This window comes from Ovis aries, chromosome 3, assembly GCF_016772045.2.
Source record: "Ovis aries strain OAR_USU_Benz2616 breed Rambouillet chromosome 3, ARS-UI_Ramb_v3.0, whole genome shotgun sequence".
In the NCBI taxonomy this organism is placed as follows: domain Eukaryota; kingdom Metazoa; phylum Chordata; class Mammalia; order Artiodactyla; family Bovidae; genus Ovis; species Ovis aries.
Genome location: NC_056056.1, coordinates 214,105,072 through 214,130,402, shown reverse-complemented (window position 1 = coordinate 214,130,402; position 25,331 = coordinate 214,105,072). Strand labels below are relative to the sequence as shown.

At 53.5% G+C, this 25,331-nt stretch overlaps 2 protein-coding genes across 2 annotated transcripts in view; both read left to right on the top strand.

Annotated features, from left to right (window-relative positions):
* The window catches only part of CACNA2D4 (calcium voltage-gated channel auxiliary subunit alpha2delta 4), a 67,964-nt gene that overhangs the window by 4,732 nt on the left and 37,901 nt on the right, over positions 1–25,331 (top strand). Inside the window, exons 4-23 of the mRNA XM_027965995.3 lie at positions 231–290; positions 1,337–1,499; positions 1,681–1,812; positions 5,251–5,311; positions 5,922–6,072; positions 6,850–6,924; positions 7,188–7,277; positions 7,354–7,467; positions 7,843–7,921; positions 9,472–9,620; positions 10,626–10,688; positions 11,450–11,530; positions 12,033–12,107; positions 12,732–12,818; positions 13,339–13,410; positions 18,376–18,437; positions 19,532–19,599; positions 20,033–20,078; positions 20,163–20,260; positions 21,620–21,713. Coding sequence (XP_027821796.1) covers positions 231–290; positions 1,337–1,499; positions 1,681–1,812; positions 5,251–5,311; positions 5,922–6,072; positions 6,850–6,924; positions 7,188–7,277; positions 7,354–7,467; positions 7,843–7,921; positions 9,472–9,620; positions 10,626–10,688; positions 11,450–11,530; positions 12,033–12,107; positions 12,732–12,818; positions 13,339–13,410; positions 18,376–18,437; positions 19,532–19,599; positions 20,033–20,078; positions 20,163–20,260; positions 21,620–21,713 — 1,820 coding nt within the window. The remainder of the gene's footprint in view (positions 1–230; positions 291–1,336; positions 1,500–1,680; positions 1,813–5,250; positions 5,312–5,921; positions 6,073–6,849; positions 6,925–7,187; positions 7,278–7,353; positions 7,468–7,842; positions 7,922–9,471; positions 9,621–10,625; positions 10,689–11,449; positions 11,531–12,032; positions 12,108–12,731; positions 12,819–13,338; positions 13,411–18,375; positions 18,438–19,531; positions 19,600–20,032; positions 20,079–20,162; positions 20,261–21,619; positions 21,714–25,331) is intronic.
* LOC114114077 (mediator of RNA polymerase II transcription subunit 4) lies at positions 22,414–23,683 on the top strand. The gene has a single exon (XM_027968045.2). The coding sequence runs from the start codon at positions 22,428–22,430 to the stop codon at positions 23,238–23,240; it is 813 nt and encodes a 270-aa protein (XP_027823846.1). The 5' UTR covers positions 22,414–22,427; the 3' UTR covers positions 23,241–23,683.

Here is a 25,331-nt window from a genome sequence, read left to right as displayed (position 1 = left end):
CGGAACACTGCGTAGTTGAAAGGACCCTGTGTGTTGCCTTGCAGACTGGTTTCCTGTCCTGTGACCTGCATCTGCCTTTCGGCCACTGAGACTAGCGCTGCTGTGCACGTTCGTGTGCAGGCGCTGGTCTGTCTGTCCCCGGTTCTCGTGGGTGGACCCCTGGGAGTGGACCTTACGGGGCCCCTGGCCTCCTGTCCCCATTCACTCTCCCCGTCGCGTCCCCGCTGCAGAATCTGGTGGAGGCTGCCGAGGAGGCCGACCTGAACCACGAATTCAACGAGTCCCTGGTGGTGAGTCCTCCTGCCCCACAGCCCTGGGAGGAACGTCGGCTAAAGTCCCGGAGCCCTTCAGGCCGGGTCCCCTGAGGACGGGACACGGGGCGAGGGTGGGGGGGGAGGCCCAGGATCGTCTTTCAATGCATGCAGGTGTGTGTGAACCTGAGGGTTGGTTCTGAACCGCACAGGTGTGTGTGGACCCGAAGGCTGGTTCTGAACCGCACAGGTGTGTGTGGACCCGAAGGCTGGTTCTGAACCACACAGGTGTGAATGAACCGTCAGGGATGGTTCTGAACTGCATGGGTGTGTATAAATGTGAGGGCTGGTTCTGAACCGCACAGGTGTGTATAAATGTGAGGGCTGGTTCTGAACCGCACAGGTGTGAATGAACCGTCAGGGCTGGTTCTGAACTGCACAGTGTGTATAAATGTGAGGGCTGGTTCTGAACCACACAGGTGTGAATGAACCTTCAGGGATGGCTCTGAACTGCACGGGTGTGTATAAATGTGAGGGCTGGTTCTGAACTGCACGGGTGTGTATAAATGTGAGGGCTGGTTCTGAACCACACAGGTGTGAATGAACCGTCAGGGCTGGTTCTGAACTGCACAGTGTGTATAAATGTGAGGGCTGGTTCTGAACCGCACAGGTGTGTATGAACCTGAGGGTTGGTTCCGAACCACTCTTGAGTCCTTGAGGAGCCATTTGCAGCCCAGTCGAGCGCCAGACTGCAGGCTGTCTCTTCAGAGGGAAACCCCCCACAGGGACCCTGTTCTGGGTCCCAGGAGCTCTCCCACTCCCGTTAGAGCTCAGGGTGCTGGTGAGGGCACCTCCATCTGTCCACCTCCCCTGAATCTGTGTCTGCCTGTCTGTCCCAACGCTGGTTGTGTCCACACGCCAAGCAAAGTGGGGACTGAAGCCACAACCCAGACAGTTTACTTCAAAACCCAAAGAATCAACCATCGGGTCCAACTGTTTGGAACTTGCCCCGAATCAGTGGTGGCTGGACTCCTCAGCCTCCGGTCTGACCCTCTCTCACACCCTGCCCCTCTCGGTCACCCTAGTTCGACTATTACAACTCCGTCCTCCTCAACGAGAAGGACTCGAGCGGGGCCTATGTGGAGCTGGGGGCCGAGTTCCTCCTAGAGGCCAACGCGCACTTCAGCAACCTGCTGGTGAACACCACCCTGAGCAGCGTGCAGCTGCCCACCAACGTCTACAACAAAGGTGCCCACCGGACTGCCCCCCGGGAGCAAACGGGGCCCCCGGGTCAGGGGAGAGTGAGTGCGGCTTGGACGGCGTCGCTGCCAGCAGCGTGCTGCCGAGTGTGTGCTTGTGTGCCCATAAGCTCAGGTGAAGACCGATGTCATCTCCCCTGTGTTGCCCACCCCACGACCTCACCCTTCAGACCCAGATATCTTGAATGGAATCTACATGTCCGAAGCTCTGAACGCTGTCTTCGTGGAGAACTTCCGGAGAGACCCGACGCTGACCTGGCAGTACTTTGGCAGCTCTACGGGGTTCTTCCGCATCTACCCAGGTGAGGACTCGATGAGGCGTCTCCACAGTCCTCTAGGCTCTGTCTCTGGGAACAAGGTGACATTGCAACCCAAGAAGCATACTTTCAAGTGATAACTGATGAAGGGATGAACTAACGATGCCGTTGGACCCCTCGGTAAATAGCCAATCAATGCCCACCTGGACTCTGGTCTTGCAAGAAGCATATGGGAGGTGGAAAGGAGGGCCAAACAGTTCTGACCTTCAGAAGGCTGCTTCCTCGCTGGGGAAATGGGGCAAAGTCCATGCTCAACAGTGGGAACGAGGTTGAATTGTTGGGTGTTCAGCCCAGCAGACAGTAGGGGAATCTCCCTGGTCTACTGACCAAACAGAAAACAGAAGCCCCTCTGCAAGGTCTCCAAGAGCTCTGCCTCCTGTTACTTCTCATTTAAAAGGATTCACCTCCATAGCTCACACCCACTCTTACTTTAGCCCCCTCTCCAGAAAACCTTGATATGGCCCTGTTTCTGAGACAAGTGTTACTCCCTTAATCAATAGAAATTGACTAGAAGACAGATAAGAAATTCAGGCAAACCTTTAAATTTGGGGCCCCTGCTGTAACAGTGGGGAGCAAGAGCAAAACGCAGGTTCCCTTGCTGGCTCCCGCAGGTTATGAGCTGGTTCCTTTGATCAGGGTCGGGGAGAGGGGTGCGACCCAGGGTTGGGCTGGAGGGGTGCCTGTGTGGTCTGCTCACACCTTGGTGGTGTTGAGTGCAGGGGACATGAGCAGTGCCCTGCTTTTGCTCCCAGTTCTTCAGAAGTGGCAGTTGTGTTTTTGGTATTTTTATATCTTGTTGTCCATAATTTGCCTCAACTGCACACATGTGCGGTTATTTTTAGTCTATAGTTTCGTTGTATTTTGTTGCTCAAGGAGACATTCGTCCAGGTAGAAGCACTTCAGCCAAGGGTTCTCAGGTCCCCAGCCCCAGCCCGTCCTGAGAGTAGAGGATGGTTCCATGTCCCCCAGGGTTTCTCTTAGGAGGAGTACAAAACAACCTCAGAGCTCACAGCTTCCCCAGGGTGGACCCTCCCATGAAAAAATTGTGTGAAAGTGTTAGTTTCTCAGTCATGTCCAATTCTTTGCAACCGCTGGACCGCAGCCTCCAGGCTCCTCTGTCCATGGGATTCTCCAGGCAAGAATACTGGAGTGGGTTGTCATTCCCTTCTCCAGGGGATCTTCTCAACTCAGCAATCAAATGGCGGATTTCGTCCAAGCCACCAGAGACACTGCTGTCTCTACCCAAATCCACAACAAGTCATTGGTTCTTTTCTGCTCTCTGGCGCCTCAATGGGCAAGTTCATCCCTCTTCTGTGGAACAGTCCTTCAAATGCTTGAAGACACCTCCCATGTCCCTCGTGCCTTCCCCAGGGTGGAATTCCTGCTGCATCAGGGCTCCCAGAGCCGTCAACTTGTCTGCAGACCCAAAGCTTGCCCATTTTTGTCCTGGGTTGTTTGCTGTTCTTGTCACTGGGTTCTCTTTGCACTCTGGCTATTTCCTTGCATTCCATGGATTCCCTTTGCATTCTATTCACTGTGGCTTTTGACCCAAAAAAGTCTTTGTCTGTGCTTCTTGGTGTCAGAGTAGTGTTTTAATGTTGTTTGCTTCTCAGTATCTTTTAATTCCCCTGTGAATTCTTCTTTGAACCTTTAGTAATTTAACAGTGTGTTTTATAATTTCCAAATATATGGGGATTGTAGCTTTATCTTTTTATTATACATTTCTGGTCTGATTCAGTTATTTGCAGCCAGAGAACACGGTGTATATGGTGCTGATTGTATGAAATTAGTTGGGAGCTAGTTTCATAGCTTAATATGTCATCAACTGTTGTAAATATTCTACATGTGCTTGAGCAGCATATGAGTGCTTTAATTATTGGGTAGAAATTCTGCTCACATCATTAGATGAAGCTTGTCAGTCATATTATTTAAATTTTCCATGCCTTTACTGATTTAATATCTGCTTGCTCTTCATTAACCTTTATAACACACTTTTTAAGTCTATTTCATCTGATATTCATAGAGATATTAGTGTGCTCTTGGTTGGTATATGCCTGATATCTATATATTTTCCATCCTTTCACTTCCAATCTTCTATGTCACTTTTTTCAGCCATATCTGTTGAAAATAGCATATAGCTTTTAAATTTTTATTCAAACTGACAATCTCTGTTACTACTTGGCGAGTTAAGCACATTTTCGTGTATTATACTGATATATTTGGACATGCTACAATCTTATATTTTAGATTTCTCCTCCTCCTTCTATTTTTATGTTTCCTTTTTGCTTCTTCCTTTCCTTTTTAATGATTTACTTTTTTTTCATAAATTCTCCCCCTCCAATTCTTTTTTTTTTTTCCCCTATCACTTCTGAACTTATTCCTGTTTCCATTTAGTCATTAGTCCTGAATGTGTAACAGGGATTTATCAGGCACATGTAACACAAGGTTTTACAATTAAATCATATTTTACCCTCTTCGCAGTAAAAAAAGCACCTGAGAACTCTCCTTCTTACATCTCTGCCTCGACCCTGACTTCTTAATCTCCCCAAATTAGATGCCTTTACTGTTATCTGATACAAATATCTCGTGTGTGTTCCCGGGCCTTTCCAGATTCTAAGAAAGCAAGGCCATAGAAATGAAGATATCTCCCTCAAGACGTGTAGGCAAGCAGAGCTCTTTATTGAAGAGGGACTGTGTGTACCAGGGTAAAGGCAGGAAGGGATTCCAGCTCCCCGAGGACGTTCAGGGAAGGGGGTTAAAGGACACGTTGGGGAGGGGCCCTGGGAGCCCACTTATCTCCCCCTCAGGTCTCAGATTGATTGGCATCCAAGTGAGCTTTTGAGCATCACCAGTCTAGTTTCTTCCTGGTGCGCTCATGCCAGAGTCAACTTCAGCCTGCAGCCACGGCCTGGCCTCTATACCTGTGGGCTATGAGCCCTGAAGGGGGTTGTACAGTGTGGGGAAAAAAAAAAATACATATATATATATATATATATATATATATAAAAGAAAGGAAAAAGGGGGAAAGAAAAAGGGAAAAAAGGGAGGGAAACGAAAAAGAAAATCTGGTTTCAACTAGCCCGAGGTCCACGTGCTTGCAGTCAGGGTTTTCATCTGTGGGGAAGCCACTTAGGAACATTTGTCGGGCCTCGCCCATGTCTCTTGGGGCACTGGGAGTTCAGGAGTTTGGGGAGTCCTACCTGTAAAGTGAACCCAGCTCTGGATCTGGGCAGTTGGGGGTGTGTCCATTCATCAGCTGCTCCTGCCTTGCTGCCCCCTCAGTTTACAGGGGGTGATGACTGGTCCCACACACGCTGCCCACATCCCCAGCTGGCCCTGCCCCAGGGGTCCTGGCCATCCTGGAGTCAGCACCCAGCCCGGGGCTCTGGGGCAGCCTGGCTGAGTGAGGTCTTCTTTCCCCAGGCATCAAGTGGACGCCAGATGAGAACGGAGTCATCACCTTCGACTGCCGGAACCGCGGCTGGTAAGTGACCCCAGGGGCCCGGCCTCTGGGGCTGGTGTCTCTCTGCAGCCTCTGGGTTTTGCCTAGCTCTCCCCCAGGGCCTGTTCTGCACCTACCCTGGGGCCTCAGGTCTGCAAAACTAACCCAGCACAAGAGAAGAAGAGTGTTTGTCTGTATCACCCCACAGCTGCTCTGCTCCAGGACTGACCACAGCTGTCCTGCCGCCCGACACCTCCTTCCAGGGCCCTGAGCTGACTGCACACCCACCATTGGCCAGGTTCCCTTTACCCCCGCACCCCTCTGGCAGATCTATAACCAGGTCTGGGGGGTCCAGCTCCCTTCCTTCCCACTGTCAGATCCCCCTGGAACTCAGGCTGGCCCAAACCAAAGAGGACAAGGGTCACTACCAAGACCTGACTGTCCCCACCTGACATGCTCGCTCAGTGGGCACAGTCCCAACCGTTGCCCCCACAGTGGCTGCCAAACAGCTGGCTGGTTCTGGACACGAGAAAGCCTGGGGGTTGACTTGAGCTTTGAGCCAGAGTCTGAACAGAAACAAGAGAGACCCAGCCAACAGTGGTTCTGACTCTGGCTATCCCACCGCCAACATGTCCCTCCCCCTTTGCTAAAGGTACATACAAGCTGCCACCTCCCCGAAGGACATCGTGATCGTGATGGACACAAGCGGCAGCATGAAGGGGCTGCGGATGACCATCGCCAAGCACACCGTCTCCACCATCCTGGACACGCTGGGGGAGAACGACTTCGTGAACATCATCGCAGTAAACACGCCTCCCGTTCGAGAAATACTTCCACCTGCACCAGAGTGACCTGTACTTATGGGCACTCGACGCTTCGTCCCCTGGAGCTGGGGGGCCTCCCACCCAGGATGGGCTTCCAGGGGTCCACAGTTTCTGAGATCACGTGGGAAGTGCGTGTGGCCCTTTCTCTGAGGCAGCAGCTCTCCTTGGGCTCTCAGATGAGTCTGGGGTCTGATCTAGATGAAGGAGCATCTAAGTAGCCCTCTAACTCAGCCCCATCCCTGTGCCCTTGGAGGCATCACCCTGGAAAGACCCTCCTTTCTGCAGGATAGGAGACCCCCGGCTCCCACTTCCTTCGTCCCCAAATCCAGACACGTCAGGAGGGAGGGGACCACAGTCACCAGTCCTGATTTTCCTGAGGACCGCTCCAACTGCCCCCAGAAAGGGATTAAGTGGAGGGACAGACAGACAGAAATGGAGAGAAGAGTTGGGCGACTCCTGGACTCTGTGAGCTCCAGGGGTGGGTGGCACCCAGCCAGCCTGCCCAGAAGATGCCCAGGCCAGGACTCGGAAGAGAATGTTCAGAGTCAAGGCCCTGCTGTTCCCTGTACTCCCTTCCCTCTACTCAGAAACTGCCAAAAAACGTAGAGTCCCCAAGATCATATTACACAGGGGCCCGGGTGAGCCCACCCCTAACCCTCCATGAGTTGTGAGCTTTGTGACTGGGCTCTGACTTGCCAAACTGACCCTGTGTGTTCTCTCCTCTGCCCTTTGGCCTCCGCCCTCCACCCTCTGCAGTATAACGACTACATCCACTACATCGAACCTTGTTTTAAGGGGATCTTGGTCCAGGCAGATCGGGACAACCGAGAGGTGGGTGTACCCGGAGCCCGTCCAGCTTCTTCTTCCAGGGGTGGGGATGGCCTTGCCCCCAGCCACTCATGGCCTCTCAGCTTCTCCTGGGGGCTTCTGAGAAACCTCTGCTGCAGACGGCCAGCTGTGAAATTAGGGGATGGGTCCTGCAGTCATGCTCTTCTGGGCAAGTAGCTCTGCACAGCCTCTGAAAGTACCACCAACGGTGAAAGTTCCCAGGCCCAGCGACGGCTGACCCTCCTCTAACTTCTTATCTCCAACAGCACTTCAAACAGCTGGTGGACGAGCTGATGGTCAAGGGTGTGGGCGTCGTGGACCAAGCCCTCCGTGAAGCCTTCCAGATCCTGCAGCAGGTCTGATGTGTGTTGGGGAGCACAGGGCACGGACGGGGCAGAGGAGGCAGGGAGTCACAACCACGTCTCTCCACAGTTCCAAGAGGCCGGGCAAGGAAGCCTGTGCAACCAGGCCATCATGCTGATCACTGACGGGGCCGTGGAAGACTATGAGCCAGTGCTGGAGAAGTACAACTGGCCAGACCGCAAGGTTCCTCTCGGGGAGGGGTGTCAGGGAAGGGGGGCCGGGGGAGTGCCTCCTCCTGCCGTGTCTGCATGCTTGGCCCCTGAGACCCAGGGTGACGTTCTAACATCAGGGTGACCCCAGAGCTCCACTCAAGGGCACAGAATAGGGTGGGGATGGAATATTGTGGGCTGTGAGCCTCACCAGGCAGACCCACACACCAGGCAGGCATCCCCCATAAGCCCCCACACCAGGCAGGCATCGCCCCTGCCATGAGCCCAGGCCCCGGGCCCTTCCTGATTAGAGGGGCTGAAAGTGCACAGTCCAAAGCCCAGCCCTAGACCCAGATGCGGCCAGGCCCCTAGCAGCTGGGACTCAAGCCTACCGGGTCTCGTCCATCAGGTCCGGGTCTTCACCTACCTGATTGGGAGGGAAGTGAGTTTTGCTGACCGCTTGAAGTGGATCGCCTGCAACAACAAAGGTGGGTGATGCCATGTGAGCCAGGGTGTCTGGGGCCACTCCTGAGCACAGGTGCTGAGCCGGGACTCTGGTGCGGAACCCAAAGCGGAGGTGACTGCATCCACCCGCTTCCACCCGCTTCCTCCTCGGACAATCAAGACGGGTGCCGATTGCTCCTTGCAGGGCTCTCACCCCATGACACACCCTCTAAGAGGCACCCAGAAGTCGGGACTTCGGGTCTGCAGAAGGCGGGGGCCTCTCTTCAAATGAGGTTTTACCCAAACTGCCACACGGAAAACCGGGCAGACAGGGGGACCGACACTTCAATGTGCTCTCTGGTGTCCAGCCTCCATTCCAGCCGCTGCAGATGAAGCCCATGGGCTTGGTTCTGCTCCAGACTCAGGGCACAGGCCATCGCTTTCTGTAGAATAAGGCTTTGTGTATAGAAGCCTTCATCTCTCTCTGGCCAGAACCCGATACCCAGGCTTTGCAGTGCTGACTCAGGCCCCTTGACCCCAGCAGGATGTCCAAGCATCTGCTCTGGATGGTCCCAGCCCTGGGAAATGGACGTGGTCAGGATGGCAGGGACGGCCCTGACTCTGTCCGGAAGACAGGGAGGTGGGGCGGGGAGACACACACGTGAGCCGTCAGTGAGGGGACAATCTGAACTGAGCTGTGGGCAGAGGGGCACAGGCTGCCCAAAGTGTGGGTGAGGGGGCAGCCCTCCTACATTTAGGGGGTCAGGGCAGGCCTCCTGAAGGATGTGTGTCTAAGGTGAGACGTAAAGAAGTGGTAGGAGTGAGTCAGATGCACAGAGCGAGGAAGGGCATCGAAGTGTCTGAGACAAGAGGCGTCCTGGAAGTAAAAGCGGCCCGGCTCCCCAGAGCTGGGGAGAGCGTCCTGTGGGTGATGGTGAGCAGACGCGTGCTAAACCAGTCACAGCCTGTACGGTGTTTGCCTCAGCTGCAGCCCCCTCCCCATGACTGATGGAGGACTGTGGTTAGAGAAAGGAGGAGGGAGGCTCTCTGCAAATAGGCCTGAGGGGTGGGATGGGGGGCAGGCGGTGAGGAGTTCCAATATAAAATCAAAAATTAAATGTTGAAAATTGCTATTCGCTTGAAACTAACACAGCCTATCCCTTTTCCAGCGGATCTTCCCGACCCAGGAATCAAGCCGGGGTCTCCCACACCGCAGGCAGATTCTTTACCAACTGAGCTATCAGGAAAGACAAAAATCAACTAGACTCCAACATAAAAAAATTAAAAGACCCGGGACAGAGCTGTCTGCCATGGGGTGCACCCCTGCAGGACAGCCCTGGGGGATGAAGGGCAGCCTTGTGCCCTGAGTTGAGGCCCTGCTGCTCCCAGGGCAGCTCTAGATCTTGGGGGGGTGGGGGTTCTCCCAAGTCCAGGCAGGGCCAGGCCTTCATGTCCTGGCAGCATCACTGCCCCAGGAGAGGGCGGCCTCAGGGGAAGCAGCGCCCAGTGCCTGACCCAGGGCAGCTCCCAGCCGAGAGCTGTAGGCAGCTGGGGGTGTGCACCTCGCGTCCACAGCCACCCTCTCCCCGACCAGGCTACTACACGCAGATCTCCACACTGGCGGATGCCCAGGAGAACGTGATGGAATACCTGCACGTGCTCAGCCGGCCCATGGTCATCAACCACGACCATGACATCACCTGGACCGAAGCCTACATAGATAGCAAGGTGGGGCCCCAGGGAGCAAGCGGGGGCTCCTGGGTTGGGGAGGGGTGGCCAGAGCACCTCCTGGGGAGGCATTGTGGAGTGACCTCCCCACCGGGGGCCACCCCCCTTTGGACAGAAACTTCGGCCCCAGACTGCCCCTCCTCCGTGGTCCTTGCCTGCCTCCCTGCCCTCTCCCACTCACTCCAGGAAGAAAGGGGACTGACCAGTGGTTCAGACACTGCAGCTTAACCCGGCAACCTCCCTTGGACCCCAGTGTCCAATGAGACTCTTGTAGGTCCCTCCAATGTAGGACCAGACTTGGAAGGTAGATGGTCAGATGAAATGTCTAGGAAAGGGACAGTCCTGATGCTCCTCAAACCTCATCATGAACACAGACCCCCATGTCAGGTTGGGATTAAGAGAGACCTGGGAATGGTGGCTTCCATAGGAGGGACATGTGTTTCCCTTTCCCGTACAAGAAGCCTGGAGGTGGACGACGAGCTCCCTGGCCCCTCCCGCTGCCCCTCCCATGCCATCCCTGGGGTCTACCTTGTGCAAGCAGCTACAGGGGCTCAGAATGGTGACAGCCACATTCTAGGCTTCTGGTGGAGGAGGGGAGGGGCGCACACCCCACCTCTAAGGGAAACGTCCGTGGAGTCTTACTGGACACTTAACCTGGCATCTCAGTGGCCAGAACTTGTGCCCCAGTGGCTCCTAGGCATGTCCTCTTGCTGCCTGAGCCTTTGTTCCTGGGCTCGTGCACAGAAGGACCTGTCCTGTAGGTGTGCCTGTCTCCTTGGCGTGGCCGAGACAAGACGCCTGTGTGAATGGGTTCAGGGCAGGACCAGCCCTGGCTCAGGGCTCTGCTTGCTGTGGTGTCTGCCCCAGTCCCCCTCCAGCCCCCTCCCCTCCAGCCTTTCTGCCAACTCTCCTCCTCATTCAGAGAAGGCAAGCCTCCTTGGGGGCAGTTATTGTGACTTGGGTCCCCATCTGCAGACTCTGTTCTGTCGCCCACCCCCCATGACAGTTCTCCACCCGCAGGCAGAGAGCCTGGCGCTGCTGACCACCGTGGCCATGCCCGTCTTCAGCAAGAAGAACGAGACGGTGAGTAGCCGCTCGTGAGCAGCTGCCAGGTTCGAGCTGGGGCCGCCGGCCGGCATCTTTAGACCCAGGGTTCTCGACACGGCCTCAGGGTCACCATGGGCGTGTGTAAACACAGATTCCAGGCCCTGTGCCCAGGAACTCACGTCTCTGGGTCGGGAGGGGCGGGGCGGGATCCTCACTTCCAGAAGCTGCCTTGTGATTCTGCTCACCCAGCCAGGTGCTGGCCAGCTGCTCTGGACGTGGGACCCTGCCTGGGGATCCTGGGCCAGAGGGGTCACCTGCCCGACGTCCAGCAGAGCCACACTGACCCTTCGGGTGTGGGCAGGCTTTGACTTATCTGTGAAGGCTCTGGTGGGGGGGTTTGAGAGCCTCCACTCCTCTGTCTGGCCGGAAAAACTTTCCTTACAGGCCCCATGTGCTTCAGAGACACCAGCGCTCAGATTAGCACCCCATCCCCCCGGATCCCAGTACTTCAGCCTCTGCTGTGAAGGCTGATATTTCATTAAACTCTGTATTTCATTTAAATATTACAACTTCAGCGTTAATACAGGACAGTAATCTTCCCAGCTTGAGGTTACTCCTGGGGCCTCTTCTGCTAGGTCCTAGGTTTTTATTCCAGGATCTCAGCCTAAACTCTAACTACAGAGCAAGGACCACCTGAGGTGCAAGTGGCTTCCTCTTGCGGGTCTGGGAGGGCTGGGGGTCCAGCCTGGCCTCGCGCATGGGAAGCCAGGTCCCCTGACACCGGCGCTTCCTTCTAGCGGTCCCACGGCATCCTCCTGGGCGTAGTGGGCTCTGACGTGGCCCTGAGGGAGCTGATGAAGCTGGCGCCCCGGTACAAGGTGAGCCTGGATCAGCCCCCGAGTGGGGTCACAGGCCCCCCAGGAGCCACTTCAGCAGGCTCAGGAGCCTCCCTGCAGACAGCGTGGCTGAGACCAGAGCTGGGACGGGGTCTGCCTTCCTCCTCCTAATGCCCCCTCCCCAGACACTCCACCCCTGACATGCCACCCCCATCCGCCACACAGACACACCTCCAGACACCCCGACATCCTGCCTTCCTGTCACACACCCAGACACTCCCCCAGACACCACCTCCCACATCCTGCCTTCCTGTCCCACCCCCACACGTGCCCCCAGACATCCCCCCGCCCACACACACACCCTCGATGTGCAGGCACGGAGCAGAAGGGACGGGGGCTGGGGCCCCTGGGACCCTTGGCCACATCAGCTGCGTCCTGCTCTGTGGCCTCTGCCACTTCTCCCCATCCTGGTCCTCCTCCCTGCCGAGTCCCACTCTTCCTGCACAAAGACCCCCTGATACCCACTCGATCCCTGTCTCCCCAGCTCGGGGTGCATGGCTACGCCTTTCTGAACACCAACAACGGCTACATCCTCTCGCATCCTGACCTCCGACCCCTGGTAGGTGCCAAGCCTATTTGCCTTGAGGTCTTAACCGTACGGGATTTGGGGGCAGTTCATATGTGTGGGTTCAGTCATGTCCGACTCTCTGCAACCACACAGACCGTAGCCTGCCAGGCTCCTCTGTCCATGGGATTCTCCAGGCAAGAGTACTGGAGTGGGTAGTCATGCCTTCCTCCAGGGGATCTTCCTGACTCAGGGTTCGAACTTGGGTCTTCCAAATTCTGGGCAGCTCCTTTACCATCTGAGCCACCACACCCAGATTTGGGGGTAGTTTATAGAAACAGTTGAAACAGTGAATGGATTCCATTTAAGAACCCAATATAGGGACATCCCTGGTGGGCCAGTAGTAAAAGTCACAGGGAGACAGATTTCTCCTCTGGATGAGGAAGAACTTTCTAACAATTAGAGTCCCAAACCAGGGCAAGCTCCTTGTCAAAGGAGATCCCCCTCTGAGGCCCAGAACCATCCGTCACGAATGCTAGCCAGGGCCCCTCTGCCTCGGGTGGAGGAATGGCCGAGATGTTCTGGTTTATGGCTTTGCCCCACGGGCCTTCAGGAAGGGCTAGGCTTGAGCGGGGCCTTGTGCTAACTTCAAGTCTCTCGCCTGCCTGGCCTACTCAGTACCGAGAGGGGAAGAAACTGAAGCCCAAGCCCAACTACAACAGCGTGGACCTCTCGGAAGTGGAGTGGGAGGACCAGGCTGGAACAGTGAGTGGCGCAGGGGGAGAGGGTGGGTGGCTGGACGGCGGGGACCGGGGGTGAGGAGTGCGTAGGTGCTGAGCTCACCCCGCTCCCTCGGTGGAGACTTTCCGGGCCCAAAGCAGAACTGGTGCTGCTAACAGATGGTTCTCCCCACAGCCCCAGAGAGATAACAGCTGCTCCCTCCGAGGTTGAAGGAGCTCGCGTCTGTAGCCGCAGAGTTTGGGATCGGGCGGCTGCAGGCCAGCCTTGGTGTCAGGAGCTCCTCCTGGAGGAACTTGTGTCTGGAGGGTTGGCCACAGTGCCCCTCACTCATTAGCCCACTGGGAGCCTTATCTTAGTGAATTCTAGAATTCCAGCTGAGGGGAATAGAGCCCTGGAAGCAGATCTCTTTTCCCACCTGGGCTCTGCTCGCAGGGGAAAGGGGAAAACCAAGCGTGTTCCCAGGGTGGACCTCTAAGCCAAGGCTCAGAGCCTCCACACTCCAGTGTGTGCTGAGCAACTGATTTTGTTTTCTTTCTCCTCAAAGCTGAGAACGGCCATGATCAATGGGGAGACTGGGTCTCTCTCCATGGACGTGAAAGTCCCGCTGGACAGAGGGGTAAGCGCTCCAGGAAAAGGCTGAGGTCTGGTCCCAGGATGTGGCATCCTGGTTAATTAAGGTTGGCGGTGTTGACAAGGGACCTGGCTGAATCAGAGAGTAAATCTTGAGAACTTGCTGGAGCCTGGAGGGCCCGAGCGAGGGGCCCAGCCCAGCCAGCATCAGCCCCACAGAGCTTTGGCCAGGGAGTGACCCCTCTTCAGGGCTTGCCTCTCAGGGGCCTAGGGTGAAGCAGCAGAAAGCCCAGCCCTTCACGGGTCTTCTTTCTGCCTTTCATGGATGCTAAGTTGCTCAGTGGTATCCGACTCTTTGCAACCTTCCCAGACAAGAATACTGGAGTGGGTTACCACGCCCTCCTCCAGGGAATCTTCCCAACCCAGGAGTCAAACCTGCGTCTCTTACGTCTCCTACATTGGCGGGTGGGTTCTTTACCACTAGCGTCACCTGGGAAGCCCTCTTTCTGCCTTACCTGCCTGCTAGGTGGCCCTTTTGTTGTTTACGGTGGAAAGGGGGAAGGTGTTAGTCGCTCAGTCGAGTCCAACTCTTTGCAATCCTATGGACTGTAGCCTGCCAGGCTCCGCTGGAATTCTCCAGGCAAGAATACTGGAGTGGGTTGCCATTCCCTTCTCCAGGGGATCTTCCCAATCCAGGGATCAAACCCAGGTCTCCTGCTTTGCAGGCAGATTCTTTACTGTCTGAGACACCAGGGAAGCCCCTGGAAACAGGGAAAGTGACAGTTAGTTTTGCAAAGTGTTAGCAGCTCTTGTAAAGCATGTCATCTGTGAAGAAGTTAAAAATTACTGCTGATCCTCAGAGCTGATTTTCAGGAATGGGTCCACCCAGCGATGCCTTCCTGTCCCCACAGACTCGCTTGTCACTTACAAGGCACGGCTTCCTCTTTCCGTGTAAAAGGCCCCACTGGCTGGCACTGACTCTGCATTGTCCCTTGACATATTTACAAATGTCACCTCTTCCCTCCCACTGCCGCTGCCCTTTCGCCTCCGAGGGAAGAACATGGGCATCCGTCGGCAACGATTAGACCCAGCTTCTTTCACAGACATGGACTTTCCTGGAAGCCAAACATGGAAGCCCTGGGAAAGAAAGTAACTCTCTGCATCCCTTTTAGATGTGCAGGCTGGCTCTCCCCGGGACCTGCGTCGGTTCTTTGGCCTCTGCCTGTTGTTTTCAAGCTCTGGACTGAGAGGGCCTCCCTCAGGCAGGCCGGTCAGCATCTCTGATGACCCATCAGGCCCAGCAGGTCCTTCTCGTGAGGCAGAAAAGGCAGAGGTGGCTTCCAGGCACCTCCACCCTTATCTCAACCAGACTCCCAGTCACAGGTGTCGGGGTGCTCCCACCTCAAAAAGAGGTGAAATAAAGACAATTTCAAATAAAGGAGATCAAAGTTCTTCCCTAAGAGAAATACTTAAGGAAGTTCCTCAGGCAGAAGAAAAATGACACAGATGGAAACTTAGATCAACACAAAGAAAAATGAGCAGCACTGGAAACGATAAATGCGTGGGTTAGGATAAGATTTCATTCGTTCTTTTAACTTCTCAAAAAGACAACTGTTTAAAGGAAAAATGTTGCTGTTGTGTTGTGGGGTTTGTAGGGTGAGCAAGCGTAAGATAACAGCCGCAGAGAGGGAAGTTACCCCATTTCATTAACACACGAGAAGAAACCAGCACTTGGCTGCCCCAAAGCATGCTGAACACGCTTGACAAAACCTCACTGGGAGCAGAAGGAAGCATCCCCAATCTGATAAAAAACAAACCATGTGTGGAAAAGTTCACTTTCAGTGGTGAATGACTGAACACTCTCCGAGACTGTGAACCTGGTAAGGTGTCTGGTTTCACCACTTGCGTCCAACATTGCCGGGGACCTGGCGAGAACCTGTCTTTCTAATAAGGCTGGGCAACAAAATAAAAGGCATGAAAAGTAGAAAGGAGAGAGTAAAGCTATCTTTGTTCACAGCAAGATAATTGTTCACATAGAAAATCCCTCAAATTTGCAAAACAGCTGCTGGAACTAATAGATAAATTTAGCCAGTTCACAGAACACAGAGTACTATTATAAAAATCAGTTATACTTTTATATATAGCCAGAAACATTTGCAAAATGAAAATACTTTCAAGTTCCAATTTCCACAGCACAAAGAATATAAAATAGGAATAAATCTCACGTATATGACCTCTACACTGAAAGCTACATAACACTGCAGAAAGCACGTCAAATAAAAAATTAAATTAATAGGAAAGTATAACCGTGTTTATGGATTGTAAGATCAATACTCCTAAGATGTCTATTCTCCCAAAATTAACCTATAGATTCAACACAATCCCAATTTAAAAAACCTAACACACTTCTAGACATAGAAGAAGGTGATTCTAAAATCTATGTGAATATGCAAAAGACCTAACATGGCCAAAACTATCTTGAAAAAGAAGGACAAATTCTTTTTGTTGAATGAGATGGATGATTCACAGTACCTGCTTTCAAAGCTTACTTCAAAGCTGCAGTAACCAAGCAGAGTGGTACTGGCATGTGAATAGACAAATGGATCCATGGAACGGAGACTACGGAAATGAAACACACAGGAAAACACACCAGTCGCCAGCATATTTTCGATAAAGACACCTTGGCAAATCAATGGAGAAAGGAAAGACTTTTCAACAAATGGTGCCGGAACAATTGAATAAATGTATCAAAAGTCACTGAGATATACTCATACCATACACAAAAATTAATTTCAATGTCGCTCTATTACAAAGCTCTCAACGTAAAAGCTAACACTATAAGGCTTCTAGAAGAAAATGCAGCCGAAAATCTTTACAACCTGAGGTTATGTAGTTTTCTTTGACAAAAGCACCAAAGGCATTAAACATAAAATAACATTTGAAAAATTGAATTTCATCAAAAAACAGTTCTGTTCATCCGGAGACACAATTAAGAAAATGAAAATCCAGACATAGGCTGTGTCCAGACCATAAAGAACTTCTCCAGATTACTAACAAAAAGTCTAACAACGTAATTTTAAAAATGTGGGCAAGACACTTTGGCAGACCTTTTAGAAATGAAGAGACAGACACGACCAACAAGCCCATGAAAAGCCCAACCAGCGACTTTAGTTGTCAGGGAAATGCAAATGAAAACTACTCCCATACCCTCTAACATAACTACAATTTGAAAGACTGATAATTCTGGCAAAGATGTGGAGAAATTGGAGTTCATACATTGCTAGTGGAAGTATAATGAAATAATTTGGGGAAGTTGGCAGTGTTTTATAAAGGCAAACATAATTTGCATATTTTGCAAAGGAATTCCTTCCCTGGTACTTACCAAGAGAAATGAAGACACACGTCCACAAGAAGAACACGTTCACAGCAGTTTTACTCAAAACAGCCCTAAACTGGGAACACCCGGATGACCACCCACAGAGGGCAAACCTAGAAGTATGCCCGCAGTTTGCCCTCCCTGAAGTACTTGCTGCTTGGGAGGGAAAGGAGCACAGCGCTGACATGCTCGACAGCACGGGTGGGTCTCAGGGACGCTCCGTGGAGCAGAAGTGGCGGCGAAAGGGCTCGTGCTGTGAGCACAGCAAACCTAAGCCCTGGGGATGGCGGTCAGAGCAGAGCTCGCCCAGGAAGACGGTTGGGGGGGGAGGGGGGCTGACCTGAAGCAGGCAGTGATCACAGGGGCTGCACACAATCCCTATCTCAACCCAGGAGGCAATCCCACAACAGCATACATTTATCAAAGCTGCTGAAATGATACATCTAGATTTGCGCATTTCAACTTTTCTTCAATTAAAAAAAAAGAGAAAGAAAGAAAGAAAATGTTAATGCTCTCCAGTTTCAGTCTCAAACCAGCCCCACTTGGAGCCCATCAGTGCCCTGGCTGGCTCCCAGCTGCCCCCATGGCTCCCAGACCCCCCACCCAACTGGGAGAGGGTCTGCCTGAAGCAGAGGGGGCCAGAGGGCATCAGGCAGGACGAGGCCCAAGCTGGGAACTGTCCTTTCTCGTTTGGTCCACAGCTGGTTTCCTATTGAAACAAACCTTTTTTGCTACCTTCTCACTCTGTGTCCCATCCAACATCTTACTCCAGTTTCCAACCCAGAAGAAAAGCCTGAAAAAAAAAAAAAGGCAAAGGGGATAAGGATAGCCCCATGGCCAAGTGCAGTGTGCGGCTTTCCCAGAGGCATCCAAGTGTGTGCAGATGGTACAGCCTATGGGGCATTGGAGCCCAATCAACTCTGCCCTTCCCGCCCACTGTAAACACCCTCACCGCCTCCCAGCAGCCCACTGGGGATGCTCTTGTCGATTCTGATTTACAAACAGAAATGCGATGCCCAAGAACGTGAGGTCACTCACCCAAGCTCACCAGCCCGTGAGTGACCAGCAGGGCTTAGACCAGGGCTGTATGATGCCTGTGCCTGTCTTAGCCACAGTGCACACCCCCCGATGCCCTGACTTGTGCAAATCCAACTCAACTTCAACATGGCAGCTTTGAAAGGAAAGAGAAGCTGTGAAGGGCAGCAAGGCCTGGAGGGGTCTGGACTCCAGAGGCGGGCTGTTCCTGGTAGGATGTACAAGTGTGAGCTCCAGCCAGCAGCCTGTGCTGGTCCCTCCTGAACCGCAGCCACTGGCCAGTGCAGGGGCCACCAGCCAGCCAGGCTTTCTAGGTTTTCATTTCTGTTAACTGACAGTAACTGAGATTTCAAATTTCCATTCCTGAGTGGTACACGTGGTAACTCATGGCCCCATAGGGACAGTGCAGTCTGGACTATGGCCCTCAGTCAGGCACACCTTCCCCAGGGCTGCAGTGTGCCTGTGGGAAAAGGCCTTTGAGTCGAGGGGCGGTGCGGGGTGGGGGGGGGGGGGCGGGGCGTCAAGTGGCACATGGGGAGGGAGGGAGGGGCGGTTGGCACTCCCTCCCCAGCCGGCACACTTCCCTGGTGCCTTTTTCAGAAGCGAGTTCTTTTCTTGACCAACGACTATTTCTTCACGGACATCAGTGACACACCTTTCAGGTGAGGGGCCTGGATCTCACTTGGGGGGGGGGGGGCGCTGGGGGTGGGGTACAGTGTCAGGGCCAACCGCTCAGGTGGGACTTTCAGGTCTGGGACTGGATTCACTCATAAGTAGTTGGCATCTTTGTGATAACAGAAAAAGACCCAGGTCCACACTCAGGAAAGCTGAGGTCTACACCTGCTTTGCTGTGTGACTCAGTGTTGCAGTATGGCCCAGTGTTCAGGGCCAGGAGCTAAACTAAGTTGCAATCCCAGCTCCGCCGTTCATAGGCTGTGAGATCTTAGGCAAGTTACTTAACTGCTCTGTGCCTTAGATGTCTCACCTATAAAATGGGGGATGATAATAATAGCTGCTTCTCTGCAGTATTGAGAGAATTAGTAATAAACGTCATGATCTACCTGGAGGTCTTAAAGCGATGCAACTGTAAGTAGTTGTAAGATGAAAGGTAAGCCGTGAAGGCCTCTCAGTTTCCCTCCCATTATATAAATGTTCGGCTCCAGCGTCATGCAGTGCAAAGAGCAAATGCCCCTTCTCTCTGAATTCCCCATTGCTTGATGAAGGGTGGTCCCCAGTCCCGGCTGGTCCCTGGGGTGCCTACAGGAACTTGTGACATTGTGTCCAGGTCTTTCCTTCCTTACTCAGGATTCCTGAGGTGGGGCCCAGGCGCTAGGACCCTATAAACCCCCTAGGTGGTTCAGGTATCAGCCAAGCCTCAAAAGATGATCTTCCAGGAGGGAGAGGAATACGAGGTGGGATTCTCCAGGTGGGAGGGGCCTCCCTGACCACGGGACATGTAGGACCCTGAGACCCTTCTCCATCTTTGGAGCCCCCAAGAGGTCCAGGGTTAATCCAACAGAACGCGAGTGGAGGGGGCCTTGCCCTCTCTTGTCCAGGTCCTTCTCAGGAAAGATGCTGATGACAGAGCAGAAGTCTTTGCTAGGGTTCGGGGAGGGAGGCACTCAGAGCTGGGGCGGGGTGGGGGCAGCGGTTTGTACTCACTGTCGTGGGCTGTGTACTTGGAGGGTCCAAGGTTGGGGGGCAGCAGGCCAGGCCCCAGTTGACCTCTAGCCTGTGTCCTCTGCTCTGCCTGCAGCTTGGGGGTGGTGCTGTCCCGAGGTCACGGAGAATACATCCTCCTGGGGAACACGTCAGTGGAAGAAGGTGGGTTGGCCAGTGCCCAGCACCTCTGCACAGTTCTGAGGAAAACTAGGTTCTCCAGGGACACAGGGCAGGGCCAACCCAGCCGGGGCTCTGTGGGCCGGGCCGTGCTGCCAGAGGGGCCTGTGAGTCCCGGTGCCGGCCTCTGTGCTGAGGGTGTGGCCACAGACACACACGGCCCCGGGCTCAGCTGGACACGATGAAGCCAGGTAAGCCAAGGCTTCCTCGAGGGCGATCCCAGGGGGCAGGGTGTAGACAGGAGGTGTTGGGATGGAAGGCATTTAGAGAGCAACATTACCAGGACACCACTGGGCTCCACGCGGAGCCCACCTCTGCCCGAGAAGCTGGCAGGATGCGGCTGGCCCTCCCTGCCCCGAGGCTGCTTTTAGAGCACTGGGTCCGTGAGCCCTGGACTGAGCCGGGATTCTGCTTTCAGGCCTGCACGACCTGCTTCACCCAGACCTGAGCCTGGCCGGCGACTGGTGAGGACCCGGGGCCTGGCGGGGTGCAGAGCGGGGATGGGGGGCCACCCGGACTCGGGGTAACGGGCTCTGCCGGGTTTCCAGGATCTACTGCATCACGGACATCGACCCAGAGCACCGTAAGCTGACCCAGCTGGAGGCCGTGGTGCGCTTCCTGACCCAGGAGGACCCTGCCCTGGAGTGTGAGTGTCCCCTGGCCCGAGCTCAGGACTCTGCGGGGATGAAGGGCTGGGTGGAGGCTCGAGTGCCCTGCTTGCAGAGATCACAAATGGCTCAGGGAGACCAGAGAGATCCCCTCGAATGAGAGGACACAGCCAGTCCCCCCAGAGCCATACCAGTGACAAGGGCTCTGAGACCTGCAAGGGCACGGGTGTGTCCCCATGGCAGGGACTAGGGTCCCTTTAAGCCTCTGTCCCCCGGGCACTGTTAAGGGCCCACAGTGATGGGCACTGGCCTGCCCATTAGGTTTGTCCCCGTCACTCAGTAGGGCCCCACGATCTCACTCCCCAGCCAGCAGGCAAGGTAAGGCTCCCTCAAGGCATCATCTCCTGCAGCCTCGATCTGTGAGTGTTCCCTTAGCGGGGTCCAGGTAACCCCAAGTCCCTGCACGAATGCAGGGCCACCCTCCACTGGGTCCCACCTCTTCCTCTTTGGAAGGAGTTGTGGATCATCCTGTCACATCAGTGTCCCCCTGAGAGAAGTCCCCACCTCCCATGCCATCCCAACAAGGCCTCATTCATTCATTCATTCCACCCACACGTCTGTGCTAGACACATTCTCCAGCCAGCCAGGCGGGGTGAGGGTGGTGGTGTTCATCAGTGAAGCTTCCGATGAGTGCAGACCAGGCCGTGCAATCACGGAGTCTGTGGTTGAGGGGAGAAGCCAGTAATGGGACCAGCACTTGAGTGGATGTAGGCTAGTCATTGCAGGGGTGATGAGGCCATGAGCAGGTATTGTGTGGGGAAGGGGACCCTCATCAGGGGCATCACTCAAGCTGAGGGTGAAAGGACCCACCTCATGGCAGTCCTTTGGGGCCATGAGAACTCGGTGTTGTAAAGGGGGCTGCGGGTCTCTGCGCAAGTGTAAATGCCAGATTGCATGCCATCCGTAGGGTGTCCATTGTGTGGATTTCACCTCAATAAACATCAATAAATGTTTTAGAGAAAGGAAGGGATAGAAAGGGCCACCCAGACAGAGACAGGGCAGAAGCATCAGACCAGGGTATGCAGAGGCCCCAAGGCTAGTTTTGGGGGAGAAGGAGGCAGGGGCAGCTGGCAGGCAGGCCTCCTGACTTCACAGAGCCTGAGAGCTGGAGAGGCCTGGGAATCGCTGAGTTCTGCCCACACACTGGGGCAGAGGACACGGCCTCCTGGCCTCCGGAGATGACCTCCTCTGGCAGACAGCAGGGGCTCTGAGTGTTCCAGACCTTCTCTGAGGCACCTTTAGACCCTGAGGGTCAGGGCTCCTGGGCAGGGGGTGGGAGCTGAGCCCGCATGATCGCGGGGGAGTAAGCGGAGGATGGTCTCCGGACTTTGCCCCAGGTGACGAGGAGCTGCTGCAGGAGGCACTGTTTGACGCGGTGGTCACGGCCCCCATGGAGGCATACTGGACGGCACTGGCCCTCAACAGCTCCGAGTAAGTCCTGGTGCAGCTGGGTCCTGCCCCTGGTGTTCCTGGGTCAAGGCAGGGCCTCCCATGACCTGGTGGGCAGCTCAGGAGATCACCCAGGTCCTTTGGCCTAAGAAGAGGGGAGGGTGGGAAGACGTGGGGTGTCACACCCATAGACGTGGGAAGATGGTGACCCTCACAGCCCCCTGGGACAGCAGGGACTTGGCAAAGCTTCCACCGAGGAAACACCCACACCACACCCTGTAGCCCAGTTCCCAGAACCCCTCCCTTGGTGCCAGGCTTCAACTGGCAGGGGCAGGGGGGACAAGCATCAGCCCAACTGCCCCCGAACAGCACAGCTCAAGCCTTTGGGGCCCGTTTCCAGCTGGTGAGGTCGAGGCTGAGTGTGGTACAAACGTGACCTTGGTGAGTCCTGTCTCCCTCTGCTCCTCTTCACCTGGGGCGCTGGTGTCTCACGGGAAGGTGGACAAAAAGGACGGATGTGAGTGTGTGAATGCACACATGAGTACCAGAAGGGCGTTAGGCAGCGCTGAGCTGAAGGATGCAGGGGCCACCCCTGTTCTTGAACAGTAAGAGTCAACATTCACATCCCAGCGATGTCAGATCTCTCCTAGACATTTAATAACCAGTGCTTCCTCTTGAAAACACCAACAGAATCTTACAGGAACAAGCTCTTAATTAAAAAAGCAAGACGTGGGCGGACGCCAGCCCGTGGGTACCATGGCGGCGGCGTCGAGCGGCGAGGAGAAGAAGGAGCGTCCGGGCGGCGGCTTAGGAGCGGCCGGCGGTAACAGCACGCGAGAGCGGCTGCTCTCAGCGCTGGAAGATCTGGAGGTCTTGTCGAGAGAACTTATAGAAATGCTGGCAATTTCAAGAAACCAAAAGTTGCTACAGTCTGGAGAGGAAAACCAGGTCCTGGAGTTGTTAATTCACAGAGATGGGGAATTTCAGGAACTAATGAAATTGGCACTTAATCAGGGAAAAATCCATCATGAAATGCAAGTTTTAGAAAAAGAAGTAGAAAAGAGAGACAGTGATATTCAGCAACTACAAAAACAGCTAAAGGAAGCAGAACAGATACTGGCAACAGCTGTTTACCAAGCAAAAGAAAAACTCAAGTCAATAGAAAAAGCAAGGAAAGGTGCTATTTCCTCTGAAGAAATAATTAAGTATGCACATAGGATTAGTGCAAGTAATGCTGTGTGTGCCCCACTGACCTGGGTCCCAGGGGACCCACGGAGACCATACCCAACTGATTTGGAGATGAGAAGTGGATTACTGGGTCAGATGAACAATCCTTCCACTAATGGAGTAAATGGTCATCTCCCAGGGGACGCACTTGCAGCCGGCAGACTGCCCGATGTCCTTGCTCCACAGTACCCATGGCAGGCAAGTGACATGGCGATGAGCATGCTCCCACCCAACCACAGTCACGACTTCCTGCTGGAACCTCCAGGGCACAACAAAGAAAACGAGGACGATGTAGAGGTTATGTCAACGGACTCCTCGAGCAGCAGCAGTGACTCTGATTAGAGGCCGTAAGACAAAAAGCATACAGAATTGAATACTATAGAAATCTGTTTCTTAAATGGCAAACGTGGAAAGCTAGCCAGGTGATGTTGGCTGTAGTGGAATTGTTCTGCCATTAAAAATCATAGTGGACTTTCTTTTTAAAGCCCAAAAGTATGGTTTCAGTTCTAAACCACTAGGTTAATACTTTAAGAAAAATCACACTTTACTGTTGGGGTACAGCTTTTTCAGTTCAATGCTGTCTTACCTTGTTCTGTTCCAGTTGTGTTGGACTTGTGCATAGTACTGGAAATAAGATTTGAGGGGAATGACCCATGTGCATATCATTAATAGGCCTCCTGGAATTATTTAGAAAAGCATAAACAAGAGCAGCACGTCACTCAGTGTGCACTGTATACCAGAAACCTTCATTTGAAAGTAAAGGCTGTTACTTTCTGTCACAGGAAGAGGAGAAATCATCTCAGTTTATACTTGATAATTATTGTATTTTTTGTAAATAAACTTATTCTTGTTTGTAAAAAAAAAAAAAAAAAAAAAAGCAAGACGTGGAACAGTGCATGATGATACGCTCCCGTTTCTGTTAAAGGGGCAGAAACATACTAGGTAGGGGGAATGTGTACACATGTAAATCTATGGAAGACTCTGTAGGAAACAGTCCTCACTGGCTGCTCCGGTAAGAGCACAGACAGCTGACCCCAGGACGGAGAGATTTGCTCTATATAATTTTTGGTACCATGTTGAGTCCATGTGAACGCGTGTGCATGCTCGTCCCTCGGTTGTGTCCTACTCTGCAACCCCATGGACTGTAGCCCACCAGGCTCCTCTGCCCTTGGGATTCTTTAGACAAGAATAACTGGAGTGAGTTGCCACGCCCTCCTCCAGGAGATCTTCCTGACCCTGGGACTGAGCCCCCATCTCCTGCATTGGCAGGCAGATTCTTTACCATCTGAGCCACCTGGGAAGCCTTGTGTTATCTATCCAAAATTAAATGAAACTGAAGAATGAAGAATACAGTGGGCCAGCACTGTTCCAAGTACTTAGTGTACATGAAGCCATTTGATCCTCACAACAAACTGACAAAACAGATCCCATCGTTACCCCCATTTTACAGATGAGGAAACCAAGGCCGAGTGAGACAGGCAACTTGCCCAAGGCCATCTGCGTCATTAGTGGCAGAGCCAGAGTCAAAACTAGGCAGCCGGTTTTCAGTGGCTGGACTCTTGGCCCTCTGTTCTATCCTGCCTTCTACCATGGGGGTGGGTCATTGGGTTTAGTGAGAAGAGGTGCAGTCTTTATGTTTCCAAGTTCAGAAATTAGCTGATGTTTTTAACGTCGGGAGGACACTGAGGAGCAAATATATTTGACCAGGGAGTACGTCAGGAAAGATAACCTGGGGTAATCAAAAGAGCATGGTATTGGCAGAAAAACAGAGACGTGGATCAATGGAACGGAATTGAGAGCCCAGAAACACGTGGATAACTCCTACTTGACAAAGGAACAAACGATATACGCAGGAGAAAGGACAGTCTCTTTAACAAATGGTGTCGGGAAAACCGGACCGCCGCACACAAAAGGAGAAAGAAAAGAAAAGAAATTATAGACCACTGTCTCACACCATAAACAAAAATCAGCTTAGGATGCATTAAAGACTTACATATACGACCTGGAACCAAAAAACTCCTAGAAGGAAACATAGGCAATGTGCTTCTTAACATCAGTCTTTAAAAAGTAATAATAATGGCATTTATCTACTTATTTTTGGGTAAACTGAGTCTTCGCTGCCGCTCAGGCTTTTCTCGGCTGCGGAGAGCGGGGACTGCCCTCGACTTGCGGCACTCGGGGTTTCTCACTGGGGCGACTTCTCTTTTGTCGCACTCTAGGCTGCTCAGGCTTCCCTAGCTGTGGCTCCCAGGCTCCAGAGCGTAGGCTCAGCAGCTGTGCGACTCAGGCTTCGCTGCCCCCCAGTTTGTGGAAACTTCCTGGGTCGGGGATCGAACCCATGTCTCCTGTCTATAATGGTCCAAGAATGGCAGGCGGATTCTTTACCACTGAGTCACCAAGGAAGCCCCAGACATCAGTCTTGACAAGATCTTT

Coding starts and splice junctions, on each gene's coding strand:
- LOC114114077 (XM_027968045.2), top strand. CDS start 22,428: ATGGCGGCGGCGTCGAGCGGCGAGGAGAAGAAGGAGCGTCCGGGCGGC.